Raw genomic sequence first — 15,502 nt, 5'->3', positions numbered from 1 at the left:
AGTCGAATATTGATAACTTCATACATTCACTAAGAAGACAGAACATAGCTTTGGAAGTGGATGCCTTTGGAACTAGAAATGGTCCAAATGAATCTTCATACAATGGTGCCATTACTGTATCCGGTGATGAAAGGGTAAGTTGGGCTTGGTTTTCTGGCTCTCACCAGAGATGGTGTATGATGCAAATTTGAATAATACATAGCAACTAACAGAAAAGGCCAGTCTTGCACAAACAAATGAGATAGTTCTCAATTTTAGATGAGAAACTGGGATACAACTAATTGTCCACAGACATTCTCATAATCTATTCTGGGATGAATGTAGTATTATTCTCTATATAATTCACAATAGAATACTGTTAGCTTTCATTCTTACTCAATTGTATGCACTGCTATAATAATGGATCCAAATCTCATTAACACTTGTATTCTGTTCTAATAGCTAATTTAAATCTTATTCTCAATAGGATTTCAACTCAAATGACATCTTGTGATTCTTCCAAATATAAACCTATGTAAAGCGTATTGTGTGCTTTAACTTTGGTTACCAGAAAAAATATGAGTTCTAGGTTTTTTTGTTACAGTAGATATTAGTGTTGGTTTCATGGAATAATAAAAAACAACATTCAGTCCCACCTGCTAATTTTGACAGACGTGAGCCAAATATTCAGATAAAATACTTTTATGTATATTATTTTTAAGTTTTCATTTCATGGAACATGAAAGGTAGAATATGAATCAATCTCAGTGGATTATTTGGAAGTTCCTTAGAAATATAGGAGTACAAGTGACAGCACAGGGTGTGAGAGGATTTTCCTTTAGTGTCCATTTCTCACCTTAAAGTGTGCATTTCTGACTTCTCTTGAAAATCCTTCCATATGCCAGTTCTGAAGATTGCCATCAGACCTAACAAACCATTGTCCTGTTGGACTTAACCTTTCAATTTGCTAAATTATTGCTGCTTTACTCATTGGCATTACCTATTTAAATCTTCTGGAAGCTTGAGATGAGATTTCTATAATATGCAAGTGGAAAAAGAAGAAAAAATGTTGTATTAAGTGTAAAAATCACATGCCATAAAGCTGGTGAGAATTGATTTTAAGGGTTAATTTCCATGTCCAAAATGAAGTGATAAACTGCCTTTGAGCAAACCAATCTCCATCAGATTAGTTTCCACTTTACTGAAGAAAAAAAGTTAAAAAAGAAAACAAACGCCATTGAGGCTAGAGAGAAAGTTCAACAAAGTCAACAGACTAGGTCTGCATTCAAATCTCCTGGCTTAATCTCCAGCACTGCACAGTTCTCTAAAATACCCTGTGGTAACTCCTGAGCACTAAACTGAGTGTAAACACCATACACTAAAACAAAGATAAAAATAAAATAATAGGGACTGGAGAGATAGTACAGCAGGTAGACTACTTGCTTTGCACATATCCAACTCAGGTTTCAATCCCTGGCACCCCATATGCTTCCCTAAGCACTGCCAGAGGGATTCCTGAGCATAGAGCCAGGAGTAACCCCTGAGCCTTCCATGTATGGCCCCCCAAACAATGGTATCCATCAACTTTTATTTGATTGATTAGTTTAATTCTTTTGATTTATAATCGCAAATGCACAACCTCAAGGCTCACCCATATTATGGGATATATAAATAATTATATACTTTTATTTTATGGGGAGAATAATCACATCTTTTACTATGTGTTTTCCCCAGTTTTAGTGAGATGTAATTGAAATACAGAAATTTATAATTTTAAGATTGATAGCATAGTCATGTGTCATATATTGTGAGTTGATTTTTCAAAATGTCACTTTCAGAGAGATTTGACAAGCCACATTGTGATTGCATGCTCAGCAACTGTAAAAAAGCAGACTAAACTATTATGCCAACTGCCAGCTTCTGAAGTATTCACATATTCTTTACCAAATAAATCTGTCCCACTTTGACAGCAAACCTACTGTAAAAGTGAAAATAAAATAGAGATAGTGTAGTATTGTTTTGTGAATTCAGACATGAATTCCATATAGCTGATAATTAAATTGGTAGATATAAAATATTGAATTCCTTGAGATACAAGGGAATTAATCCAATAAAATGAATAATGGTAATATTCGTCACCTTTAGTGCTTTAGTCTGATGCCAATAATTTGAATTCTTTTAGACCTTATTCTTTCATTAAACTTTTATTCTGCTACCTGAAGATTTAGAATGCACAATTTCTATATTTTAGGATCACAGATTTTCCATAGCGTGTAACACCAAAAGGCTGAATTGCTTCCCTGTCCTTATGGATGTCATTAGCAATGGGATTCTTGGAATTTTTAATTCATCGAAACATATACAGACGGACAGAAGCACATATTTTGAAGTAAGTAAATTCTGTCATAGTGAGACACCATAAGTTTTGATCAAATATTCGGCATGCTGAGATAAAATTGTCAATTTTATTAACTTACTCCTAAATAAATATGCATTAATTAATATAGAATTTAAATTAATCACACACATAGCATTTACCAATTACTTTACAACATTCTAACCTTACTAAGATGAATAAAGGTCAATGGAAAAATAGAAAATACCATTCGCAGGGGAAAAAAAGATAATCAGTTACCAGCTAAAGCCTAAAAGAGCTAGACATAGTTGAAACAACCAGTCTTAAGGTTAGACCATGTAACATTTTTAACTACCTAACTCTGTAGATCTTGGAGAATGTCTCTAACATAGATGTAGCAGTCTGTTTATAAACCAAGTTATAATAAGGAGACTGACTGTGGAGAATAAAGGTAAATTTTCCAGTCCTTTAAGCTGTCCCAGCAGATTCTTCCTTTCCTTTCCAGCCCCTCACTTTTAATAGTCTTTATTAATGTGTGCTATATCTACTATAGGATCTCGGAATGATGCATTTTAGGAGTAATAGAAGTGATCTAATCTCAAATATCATGATCCCTTACCTCTGAAGACCAGTGAGACAACTGGCTGTAGATTAAATCAAGGAGTCTAGGGGAAAAAGAAAACAAAGTTCTAATTAAGCTAGTCAAGACTTTCATTTCTTTTATTCCAACTCCCTTTTTATTGCTTATTCCAAAATAAAACAATAAAAGTTTTAAAAATGAAACTCTTACTTCTTTTTATCCCAGTCCTTTTTCTTTCTTTTCTTTTATTCTCGCTATGTAGAGGATCTGATGACATTTCTTCTTCAAGTACTCTTGCTTTTATTTCATTATGCCTCCTACTCATTAATTTATATCTGCTGAGCCTTAAGTGTCTTAGAGTTTGCTGCTTAAGCATTGCCTTGAACCAGAGAGATGACTTCATAAATATTAAAATGAACTGATATAGCACCAGCTTCTAAAAGAAGCAAAATAATTCCTCCACGGACAATCAGCAAATTCTCTTGTCTACACAGCTATGAAAATAAATGCTGGAAGCCCAAAGTCAGAGGAGTTTCCCTTTAAATGCTTTTCAATGTTATTAACTGTAAGACCTTCACTTAGTCAAAACAACTTGATAAATTCTTCTTCCTAAGCACAGCAAGACACATGCTCATAATGACCAAGTTGCCACAACACATGATTGAAAGTACAGGCGGATAAGATAATGATAAGATAAATGATTTGGGGGTTAAACTTTCCTTTGAGTTGAGTGTTGACATCAAGAAAATACAAATGAGCCATATACCTCGTGACCATTCAATCACTTGTTCTATCTGTCTTCAGGAACACATGTCTTACGGAAGTGGAAACCCAAGTAATGCCTTCATCTGGATCCCTGTGGCTGCCTGTTTCACTCCTTACATTGCAATGAGCAGCATCAGCGACTATAAAGTAAGCTTATAACAACAATCTGACTACCCAGATCATTTCTATTGAGCTGATGGACATGCATTTATTTGCTGGTGGTGTGCATGTCTTTGGGAATAGGATTAAACAAGCATTTTGATCCACTGTTGACAATAGGAAGGATTTAGAGGTTTTTCTCAAGCAAATGGAAAAGCTCAGGAAAGTGGGCTTGGCAAACAGCCTTCACTAGCAAGGAAAAGAATTCTAAATGCAACATTTTCGTTCATTTGGTTTCATGTGTAGACACTTACCCATTGACATAATCAAATGCTCTTTCCCAGTTAGTTTCCCAAGTGTTGCTAAAGAGACCAAGCTAAGTAATTCTGGTCAACTCATAATAGTCCCCTAAGCTCAATTTTGAAAAAGATTGTCTCTTTCAAATTTGATTTTTGAGAATCTGTTATACAATTTGAGAAGTATGCAAATATTTCCTTCTACTTCTCTAGGGCACTTTTGTTTTGTTTTGGAGCCACACTCAGCAATGCCTTGGGTTTACTCCTGGGTAGGCACTCAGGAATTACTTCTAGTGGTGTTTAGGGGACAATATGGGATGCTATAGGATGCTGGAAATTGAACCCAAGTAGGCTACATGCAAGGCAAGCACCCTAACCACTGTTCTAGCTCTCCTGTACTTCTATAGAACTTTTATAAAAAATAAAAGTCCTTCCTGTGTCTCTCTGACCTTGAACTCTACAAGACTCCTACTTTGTGCTGGGGAAAGTTCTGGAGATGTTACTGATGACACATAATTAATTTTCACTTATTCTACTCTCAGACGGTCCCTACTTTAGTAATTTCTTTCATGAGAAAATAAAACAGCAGCTGTTCTTCCTTCACCTGTGGATATGAGCACACATTTTTGGCATTTACTTTGTCTTATCATGACTTACTCTTTGACTTATTCTTGTCATCCTTTGTCACCCCTATGTTGAAGTCAATCTGCCAGCTTGAAGGTTGACTCTTTCTTTATCAAGCTGTATGACCATCTGAAGGCTGCTTAGTTACCTTGACTCACTGTTATCACCCATAATATAGATCACTGTGAAGATATGGTGAATTAATAACTATGAATTATTTAGAACACTATTTGATACATAGTCAATTTTCCATAAGTGTCAGTGGTTGGTTCCAAATGCCTAAAGCCAGGATCCTGGGGCCTCTTTTCTTCTTATTTCAAGAAAGCTCAAAGTTTATATATCTCTACTTATATGTCTTGTGTTTGCTTCTCCCAGGTCAGTCACATGCAAGGCAAAGCCCACTGCTGTGCTATCTGTCCAGCCCCTGGTTATCATCAAATTTAAAAACTTTAAAGGACTTACTATTTTTAAATTTTGATTTTTATTATTTTTAGGACTGTAGTATTTTTGCATCTGTGCATTATGACCATCTTCATGATGTCAAACAGCAAAGAGTTTTGCAAGTAAAGAAAAAGTATTTTCCTAACTGCAGTTAGAATGTGCTCTAATAGAAGTTCATCTCAAATGAGATGAGATGCTCCTTTTACCTTTAGTCAATAAAGTTAACATAAGATTTAGAACATTGTTAATGTCCCTGAAGCATGAGTGTGACAAATGATAGTAGCATTGTAAACCAACAAAGTATGCACAAAAGACCACAGAAAAAGTACGATTTTGTGACTATGTATTTGTAATTTCTCAACTCATAATCATTTGGGAATATTTAATGATTCTCTTCTTTCTTTATCAGATCAAAGCTCACTCCCAGCTATGGATTTCGGGCCTCTACCCTTCTGCTTATTGGTTTGGGCAGGCACTGATAGATATTCCATTGTACTTCTCCATTATCCTTCTGATGCAGATAATGGATTATGTTTTTAGCCCAGATGAGATTATATATATAATCCAAAGCCTGTTAGTTCAGGTAAGTGGCAAATTATGAGATGATTTTATGAGATGTCCTGGTTTATTTTTGGATTTTTTTTTCTTTTGGGCCATACTTGGTAGCACTCAGGGGTTAACCTAGCTCTACACTCAGGAATTACAACTGGGGACCATTTGGGATTACTTAGGGAACCATATGGAATGCCAGGGATTGAACCCAGGTAGGCCATGTGCAAGGCAAATGCCCTACTCTCTGTGCTATAACTCTGGCCCCTGTGAGATTATTTTTTAGGAAAACAGTAACTTTATTAATTTTAAATCAAAGAATTTTCAATTACTTTTGCTAATTTGGGGGGAAAGTTTAAATATGAACACTTTTCTAGCTAGCTATTTACCTGACCTTAATATTCCCATTTTTAGATCCTGTGCAGTATTGGCTATGTCTCATCTCTTATTTTCTTGACATATGTGATTTCATTTGTTTTTCGCAATGGGAGAAAAAATAGTGGCATTTGGTCATTTTTCTTCTTAATTGTAAGTATATATATTTATGTGCATATAGTTTTATTTTTTTAAATTTAAAGAACTTGAATTAACTTTTTTTATGATAGCAGAATGCTCTCAAGAAAATTCAGTTTGTTCTTAGAGCCATCATATAGATCAAATAAATTGTGAGCCCAAGAGTATCTTCAGGTATAACTTAAAAAATTCCACCTCATACAATTAACTTACAATTTCACTGGAATATCTTCAAAGCATTGCCATGAGGAAAATACAACCATTTCTTCATTTTTATCCATTTTGTATCTTAAATGAATAACATGATTGCACATGATCATATAAACTACTTCATTAATGGCACATGACAGAGATATAGAATTGTCATTGATTTCCCTCTCTCTGTTTCTCCTTACACTCAGTCTATGTGCAAGTTCTTTAGACTTCTTAACATTTTCAGATCTTTTCAGTGTCTTCCAGTTTCAAGGGTACAAACATTGTCCACTTCAAAAATCTCTTAACTGGATTCTTGCAACACATTCCTAATTTTTCTCTTTTCCTGCTCTTATCTTCTGTGAGCTATCCCCTGCTTACCATCCAAAGGCTATCTTTTATTTTTATATTTTTATTGACACAATTGTGATCTACAGAATCCTTCATAGTTGAATTTCAGGTATACAATGAGTAAGGGCCTTTCTCATCATCAATATCAACCTCCCTCCACCAATGGACCCAGAGTGTATCCTATACCACCACCCTTTGGCCCCTAGCCTGCCAGTATAACAGACCCCTTTAAGTTTAGATTGTTAAAGTTTAGGTCCCTTGAATCTATTATCATTGACCTTGACTTGGATATTTAGTTCTGTCCTTATTTATTTTCCCACCCATGCGTAGGAGAGCACTTTACCCCGCACCCCCAGCCAAAGGCTATCTTTTAAAAACACACATTTATGAAAAATAAAGCAATATATTCATAAGTGAACATGTTTTAAGCATAATAAATACACTAATTCAAACTCTTTCATAGCATATTTGGATAGATTAAGATAAAGAATATTTCTAACTTTCAGAAGTCTCCACCTGCCCCATTAACAATTTTCTTCTTTCTAGAAATCACTCTCCTTAGTGGTAATACCATAGATGAGCTAGTTTCTGAACTTAATGAAAAAGTCAGACAGATTAAGGTATTCTTAATCTTCTTATAGTAAACAGTAAGTTTTATAGAGTTGCTCATAAATTTGTACCTAATTATTACTACAGTATAATATTTCTTAAAGTATGTTATTGATGGTTTTGAACTTATTTATTCATTATATTATTAACATATTGCTTTGACTTCCTGTTTTGGACTGCTATAAATGATGATGCCATGAACTTTCTTGTAAGCCTTGAGTTGTACCTATGCAAATACTCAGGTACAAACCTAGAAGGAAAATTACTAGGTCATAAAATATTCATGTGTTCAACTATAATAAATAGAGCTAGGTTTGCAAATGGTACTCACCATAAGGTAGAGGAGGCTTCTCACCTTTGTCAACATATTGCAGAGACTAAAAATATATTAAAAAAGAAATACAGATTATAAATTATTATAATTTACCATTTTATGATTTACCATTTACCAAAATGTTACCATTTCTACGTTGTCACAATAAAATTTATTTAGTTTTTTTTGTTTGTTTGTTTTTAGCAATATATCTAAGCTGTGTCAAAACTTAACAAGTAGAATTTAAGTAGAAAATTTTGGAAAAAGGTCATATACTTAGACTTATAACTCTTGCCAAATGGGTGGCAATTTTATGCAGGAGCCCCTGGGCATGGTGCTGCTTCGGTTGGGGCTTCCAGGGTTCACCCAGAGATGCTTGAGGACCATATCATGCTAAGGTTCAAACATACTAGTGATATGCCGTAATTGCTAGTACTATCTCATGACCCCCCCACAATAGAATTCTTGAAACTGAAAATCCTAAAATGAAAAGGAATATATGAAGGGCTGGGGTGTAGCTCAGTAAGAAGAAGGAAGATGGAAACAGAAAAAGAAATATGTTGATAATGTGAAAGATGTAACACTCATAGTTTTATTAGCATGTAGTTTATGTTCATAAACAGAACACAATTCTCTATGAAGGTACAGAATTTAGACTACCTGTTTCAGAATTGAAATATTCAGTAGAGAAATGATCTGGAATGCAGAGATTAAAATTAACCATCATGCAAGTTGAGATTTGATGAAGTATAAGATAGAGCAGAAGATCCAAGATCATTAATAACTTAATGAAAATATGTATTTACATATAGATACAAAAATGGAATATGGTCAGACTTGAATGAATATTGAGGATAAAAGAGTAAAAGGAAAAAGAAAAACAGTAGGAAAACTAGATAGTCTCACCTTGTCCAGTGGATAGAAAATATTTAAATTCATGAAAATAGTACATCAGCAGTTGCCAAGAACTTAGAATTTAGTGGGGAAAATATCACAAAATGCTGGTCAGAGTTCATAAATTTTGTTACAAAAGGAATCAATTCTGGAATAATTTAAAACACATGTTGTTCATAATGTGTGAAATACTTAAAATTTCCCCAAAGTCCTTACCACAGCAGTAACATAAAATAGGAATTTATGAGGAATAAAAAGTGTTTTATAATATAAATAGAAAATATAATATATAAAATAATATTATTATCTTTATGATATAATCATATAAATTATAATATTATCATTAATATACTCTATTAATTAAAAACTCTGATAATCATGTGACATTAGAAACATGTCTCAAATCATTGTATTGTACACCGTTTTGGATTTTTTTTAATTATCTTTATTTAAACACCGTGATTACAAATATGATTGTAGTCTTTTTGGGTTTTTTTTTGGGGGGGGGCCACACCCTGTGACGCTCAGGGGTTACTCCTGGCTATGTGCTCAGAAATTGCTACTGGTTTGTGGGACCATACGGGATGCCAGGGAAATCAAACTACAGTGCATCCTAGGTCAGCCACTTGCAAGACAAATGTCCTACCACTGTGCCACTGCTCCAGCCCCTGTATTGTACACCTTTAACTTATAAAATGTTATACGACAAACTAAACAGAAAAACATGAACCATTTCAGAATAAAATTCATCAAAACCAGAAGTAAATCAAAATAAAGAATTCATAATGGGGCCGGAGAGATAGCATGGAGGTAAGGCGTTTGCCATTCATGCAGAAGGACGATGGTTCGAATTCTGGCCTCCTATATGGTCCCCTGTGCCTGCCAGGGGCGATTTCTGAGCATAGAGCCAGGAGTAACCCCTGAGAGCTGCTGGGTGTGACCCAAAAACCAAAAAAAAAAAAAAAAAAAAAAAAAGAATTCATAACAATAAAAATTGCTAGAAAAGCACTATTAGGGACTGCTGGATTCCATTTAACATGTGTGAAAATGACATTTGGCACCAATTACATACAGCCTGTTTAAGTGGAAAATTTTTCAAAATTTTCTTTTTTTTAATATATTTTTTATTTAAACACCTTGATTACATACATGATTGTGTTGTTTGGGTTTCAGTCATGTAAAGAATACCACCCATCACCAGTGCAACATTCCCATCACCAATGTCCCAAGTCTCCCTGCTCCCCACCCAACCCCCGCCTGTACTCTAGACAGGCTTTCTATTTCCTTCATACATTCTCATTATTAGGATAGTTCGAAATGTAGTTATTTCTCTAACAAAACTCATCCCTGTTTATGGTGAGCTTCCTGAGGTGAGCTGTAACTTCCAGCCCTTCTCTCTTTTGTGTCTGAAAATTATTATTGCAAGAATGTCTTTCTTGACCTTCATATAAAGCAAGCAAATTTTCCATTAAAAACTCTGAGAAAGATAATATAAAGATAAAACTATTGATAAATACACTTACAAAAATGAAGGCTATCACTTGGAATACAAAGAGGATAATGGTATACAAATAAACTTAGAGTAATAAAGAGTCAACTATCTTATTTCAGAATGCAATGATAGTTTCATTTTAGCAACTGTTAAGCCAAAGGACAAAAAACTTCATGAATAAGGAAAAAAAGGATACAATTATTTTAAATTGCCCAGTTTTAAAAAATATAGATGTAGCTGCTAGGTGTAGCCAAAAAGAGAGAGAAAATGTGTATATGAGTATGTGTATATATGAATATATATGCATACACGCAAATGTTAAAAGGGCAGATTATTAAAACTATTGGTAAATATGACAGAATTATAGTTATTTACCTAATAATAGCAATAAAACAGTCATCATTAATAAATTTCAACTCTTGCATCAGTAAGAAGGCATAATGTATGTTTACTCTCAGAACAAAAGACTGTTACAGTCATTTGAAAAATAATTTGTTAGTAACTACTGAAAACTTTAATTCATGTCAGTTTTAATCTGAAATAACACATCGCAGAATCTCTTCTTAAAGACTGGAAAATTTGGCACTATATAAAACTGTCAGTTACAGGGTAAGAAAAACAGAGACAACAACAAAAGCAATTTTTTTTTCTGAAAGCTAAATGTTGAATTCTTCTTGCCTTTTTCTTGAAGAAATGCTACAGTTATGAAAATGAACAGTTTGCATACCTCAGTAGAAAAGAATGTCTAGGACCTACTGTGAAACGAAGACAGAAAACTGCAGAATCATGTCTAATAAATTGCCCCCTTTTTCAGAATCCGAAATTTAGCGAGAATTTCAATGGATTTGTAATTATATTAACTTGAAAAGTCCTATTATGCCTTAAAATCTCATGTATAATCCACTGCAAAACTGTGGTAGGAACTGTACTACAAAGAAACTCCAGGATACCTGTACTGACTTGGAGAATGAGATGAAAATTAAAACTTAGAGCATTTGCACGACAAATTCCATATTCTTGCCCTCTTTGAAAACGCCGTCCAGATAGGATTACAGGACTGAAATTATGCTGTTTTTATTTCAGATCACCATCTTCTCAATAGCTGCTGTTGATATAAGTGGATTCAGATTTGTACCAGTCATTCTCTGCACCCTACTAATACCACCCTTTACACTGATTGGTTCTCTATTCATTTTTTCTCAGGCAAGTAATTCCATCCTAGAGTCAGAAGTGAAATTTAGAACCAATAAAGAAAGCTTTGAATACAGATGGGAAAAAAATTGGCAATATCAGTCTCTAGCTATATAAATTTGAAGTCTCTGGAATACCAATTATTTTACTGCAGGATATTTGCTTATGCATGAATGGATATGGAGAGTATTATGCTGAATCAAATGAGTCAGAGGGCAAAAGATAGACATAAATCATCTAAATCATTTGTAAAATATAAGAAAAATAGAGAATATGGTAATAATATCCAGAGACTATAGAAATGAGGGCTAGAGGGACCGGTACAAGGTAGGACGCTCTCTACAAAGAGCAGTGGAGTGCAGTTAGAGCAGAGAAGCAATCACTATGAAAATGATAGTTGGAAATAATCACCCTGGACAATAACTGAGTGTTGAACAAAGATAAGGGTATATGCATGATAGCCTTTCATTAGCAATAGTGCAAAACACAGTGTCTAGAAGAAAATAAAGGGAGGAGGAGAGAGAGGAGTAAAATGTCTGCCCTATAGTCAGGCAGGGGGGTTGGGTGAGAGGGAAAATGAGAATATTGGTAGTAAGAAATATTTATGGTTGAAGGGTGATGTACATTGTAAGACAAACTCAATCATGAACAACTTTGTAATCATGGTGTTTAAATAAAAGGGGCTAAAAATTTATGATCTCATTCCAGGGCTTGAGCAATAGTACAGTGGGTAGGGCTCTTGCATACAGCCCACCTAGATTCAATTCTGGCACCACATAGGTCCCCAGGTCCCTCTAGGAATGACCCCTATGCAGAGCTAAGAGTAAATCCTGAACTCCATTGGATATGGCACACATTTGAAATAAAAGGAAAAATCATAATCTCATAATTCTATGGGAAATTTTGTCTTACTTATGAATCTTAAGGCAGTATTTTAGTAGTAAAATTTTCCTGTTCTCATGATAACCATCACCCCTCAGAGGAAATTCTATTATGGGGATGGTAAGAAGATGTTCCCTTCTATTAATTTCAAGCATGATTGTTTCCTATTAGATATGCAGAGGGCTATATTCATGGGATCAATTAGACAGGGTGTCTGAAATTCAGTATAGAATATTCTGAAAATTTTAGTCATAAAGTTAATCACTGAGATTCATCAGCTTTTAGTATTTAAGGTCATGGAACTAGAGAATATAATATAGAGTTAATATACTGAGAATGGAAAGAGGACCAAAGATTTGGCCTTGGTTGCCAAAACTTCAAGACTGTGAAGAGCAGAGAGAAATCACTCTGAGAAGGAGCTTATGAGGTGGAAGATGAAAATGCGTGACTGTGGCATATGAAAGTCTCTTTTGATAGTCTTTTTATTTTTTTATAATTTTTCTACTGACAACAGAAAGCATACCTAACTGCTCTGTAGTCAGGGTGCTTATAACCTGTGCTTATACCAGTGCTTATATTGCTATTGAATTTCACCCTGCTTTACCCAAAACAAAGACTTTCCCCAGTTTCCTCTTTCATTTTCATCCATCCCTTTTGACATGTGAAAGGTCCACCCAGACTAGAGAACCTTAATAAATACTTTTGTCTCTCACTTAACCCTCACCCACCTGGTTGGGATTTGAGCTAGTCAATAAAGGGAGGTCCATTTGGCAGGTCCAGAGACCATGAGGCTAAAAGCTACCTGACTCCATGCTTTTCTTTCTTATGACTGTCTTGGTTTATTAATTCGCCTGGTGACCCTGCTTCAGACCTGCTGACCCAGGGCTGGAAATAAAGCATTTACATAGTGCCAAAGTTTAAATGAGTTAAGCACATACAAGACACTGCCTTGCCTGCTATATACTCTGCCACACTGAGATGGTCTCTTTAAGCACTGAAAATATTGCTATGTAAAACCTGTACTAGGTGGTATTAGAGAATATTTTCCCAAACTGAGTTATTCAACTTTTAAATGAAAGTTCAATAAAGAAGATAGAGATAAAGATGTCATAGGATTAGGTTCCATGGAAGTCTAATGAAATTACAAGATAGATTTTGTGTGATAAAAGGTTGAGCACAAAAGTCTAGTAAGAGTGAACTTAGGAAAGAATATGAGACAAGGAAGGAGATCAGTGGGAAACTACACATATTTCTAGAAGTTTAGCTGAAATAGATACCTCAAAAGGAAAAAGTAATGACTGAAACTATTTTAAGGGAAACACTGTGGTGAAAAGAGGAGAAAATTCTCCTGAGAAGAAGATAGTATATCCAATAAATCAATCTTTGATGGCATGACATGCACACACAAATGGGTTACTTCCCTCTAGCAAGAATATTCCATCTGTTTCCAAGAATCAGAATCAGAATCAATGATGGCAGAAGAAGAATGCAAAACCACCATTGGTGGCTATGATGGCAGGAAAAATATTGTCTGATTCGAATCTTTTAGAGAAAGAGGTTAAATGATCAAATGAATATGAAGGGGGTGGGATACTGAAGTTTTGAGGGTCAAGATGAAGATTAACATTTTATATAATTATTGGTATCACAGGGATACCTTCTGTCCTACTTTTCTAGTGACATCAGTCTTGTTGAGTGTGTTTGTAATCAAAGTTTGTGACTCTGGTACCAATAAGGGCAGGTGGTGAGTTAGATTCAGTCAGGGTTTAAATTTTGAAAAATGAGTCTGAAGAAACACACACACAGCAATCTTAAATAAGAAATTACAATGCTGGGTCATAAATGCAAGATAGTGAATGAGGAAGTAAAGAACTTGGGTGAAGGACATTAGAAAATAGAAAGTGGAGGGGTTCAACAGTTCTATAGAAAGTGACGGAGTTTACCAACTATAAACTATGAAGTCAAGAAACTAAAGAAAAGAAATAAAATGGTAGTAAACAGGGTGAAAATCTGAAGTTGAGTTCAGATAGCTCACAGTTCTTGGAAATGAGTGAATTAGAGAATAAAATCATTCCAGATTTAAAAGGCAAGCATCTTTTTTTGATGGTTGATTACTATATTAGAGATGTACTTCATCAACTGAAAACATTGAAAATAAACATAACTAATAGGCCTTTAATTAAGAAATAAAGGATGTTTGAAAAGATTTTCTAAGTCGAATGAAAACAAAAAGCATTTAGGTGTACAGAGACATTTAATATAAGGAATTGTGGGATGGGGTGTAAGGTGTTCTCCTAAGAATAAGTGTAGCAAAGGATAGAATATTGTAATGGTCCCTAGGCTCTTGACAAAGTATAGAAAGAAAGGGTACAGAGCAAAAAATTGGGTAAAGTTCGGAGAGGGTTTGGCTTAAGTTAATTTTTATGCATAGATTTAATGGGATTCTGCCAGCACCATCAAGATTTATCAAGTAGAGTGGAGCCTCCTACATAAGAAGGCAGTTGAGACAAGTCACAGGTTACTTGTAATTGAGTGACCTGGAAGGCAAAGAAGTAACAAAGTGACTTTTACTTAATGCCCAGCAGAGACTCACATAGAATATCTCACGATCATTTAATAGATATTAAGTTTGTCTTTCATGTCATGAAGAGATCCATGAATCAATGAAGCTTTTCCCAAAACATTCTTCTTTCTTCTTTTACAGATGCCTCCTGACATCGTGGATTATTTAGGAGATACAGATTATAAAATTCTATTTCTGGCATTGCTAATTGTAAGGAGATATTTCCACTTACATATTCTTAAAGAAAGTGGAACATTTGCATAATTCAAATTAAGCACTTAATTTGGGCATATGAAAATTTGATACTATAGTCATCTGAAGCAATAGACTTTAAAATCTATATCACTATCTTTATAATAATCACTGAACTCTAAGCAGAATGAAGAGTGCTGACATCTTTTTACTGGTACTAATTTCTGGTAATGGGTTTCTCTGAAGACCAACGACACTAACTTCATTTCATAGAATATTAAGTAGACCGCCTGAGTCTTGTAAAATGCCATCAAAGTTTTTATTATAATGATGAAACTCAAATTAATGCCCATATTGAAACTGTTGTTTCATGATAATGCTAACTTACGTTTGAATTTGTATTGAATTGACATTGGTCTCACACTATGATTTATTGTCTGTAGGTGATGCTAATTTTTTTTTTTTTACCTCTAGCCTTATCTCCATTTCTTCATTTTCCTTTTTGTTCTACGATGTCTGGAAATGAACTGTAGTAAGAAATCAATGAGAAAGGACCCTGTGTTCAGGTGAAAAAAAATTCAAATAGAATTTTGTGTTTTGTTTTAATATTCATTGTTCAAA

General features: G+C 34.4%; 1 protein-coding gene across 1 annotated transcript in view; it reads left to right on the top strand.

The window, feature by feature from the left end:
• ABCA9 (ATP binding cassette subfamily A member 9) overlaps window positions 1–15,502 on the top strand; it is a 72,011-nt gene that overhangs the window by 40,450 nt on the left and 16,059 nt on the right. The window contains exons 21-28 of the mRNA XM_049772803.1: window positions 1–134; window positions 2,231–2,368; window positions 3,720–3,827; window positions 5,550–5,723; window positions 6,104–6,217; window positions 11,137–11,256; window positions 14,831–14,899; window positions 15,356–15,447. Coding sequence (XP_049628760.1) covers window positions 1–134; window positions 2,231–2,368; window positions 3,720–3,827; window positions 5,550–5,723; window positions 6,104–6,217; window positions 11,137–11,256; window positions 14,831–14,899; window positions 15,356–15,447 — 949 coding nt within the window. The remainder of the gene's footprint in view (window positions 135–2,230; window positions 2,369–3,719; window positions 3,828–5,549; window positions 5,724–6,103; window positions 6,218–11,136; window positions 11,257–14,830; window positions 14,900–15,355; window positions 15,448–15,502) is intronic.

The sequence above is a fragment of the Suncus etruscus genome, chromosome 1 (assembly GCF_024139225.1).
Source record: "Suncus etruscus isolate mSunEtr1 chromosome 1, mSunEtr1.pri.cur, whole genome shotgun sequence".
NCBI classification, from domain to species: Eukaryota; Metazoa; Chordata; class Mammalia; order Eulipotyphla; family Soricidae; genus Suncus; species Suncus etruscus.
The sequence above is the reverse complement of the archived record's forward strand: the minus strand, read 5'-3'. Positions and strand labels throughout refer to the sequence as shown.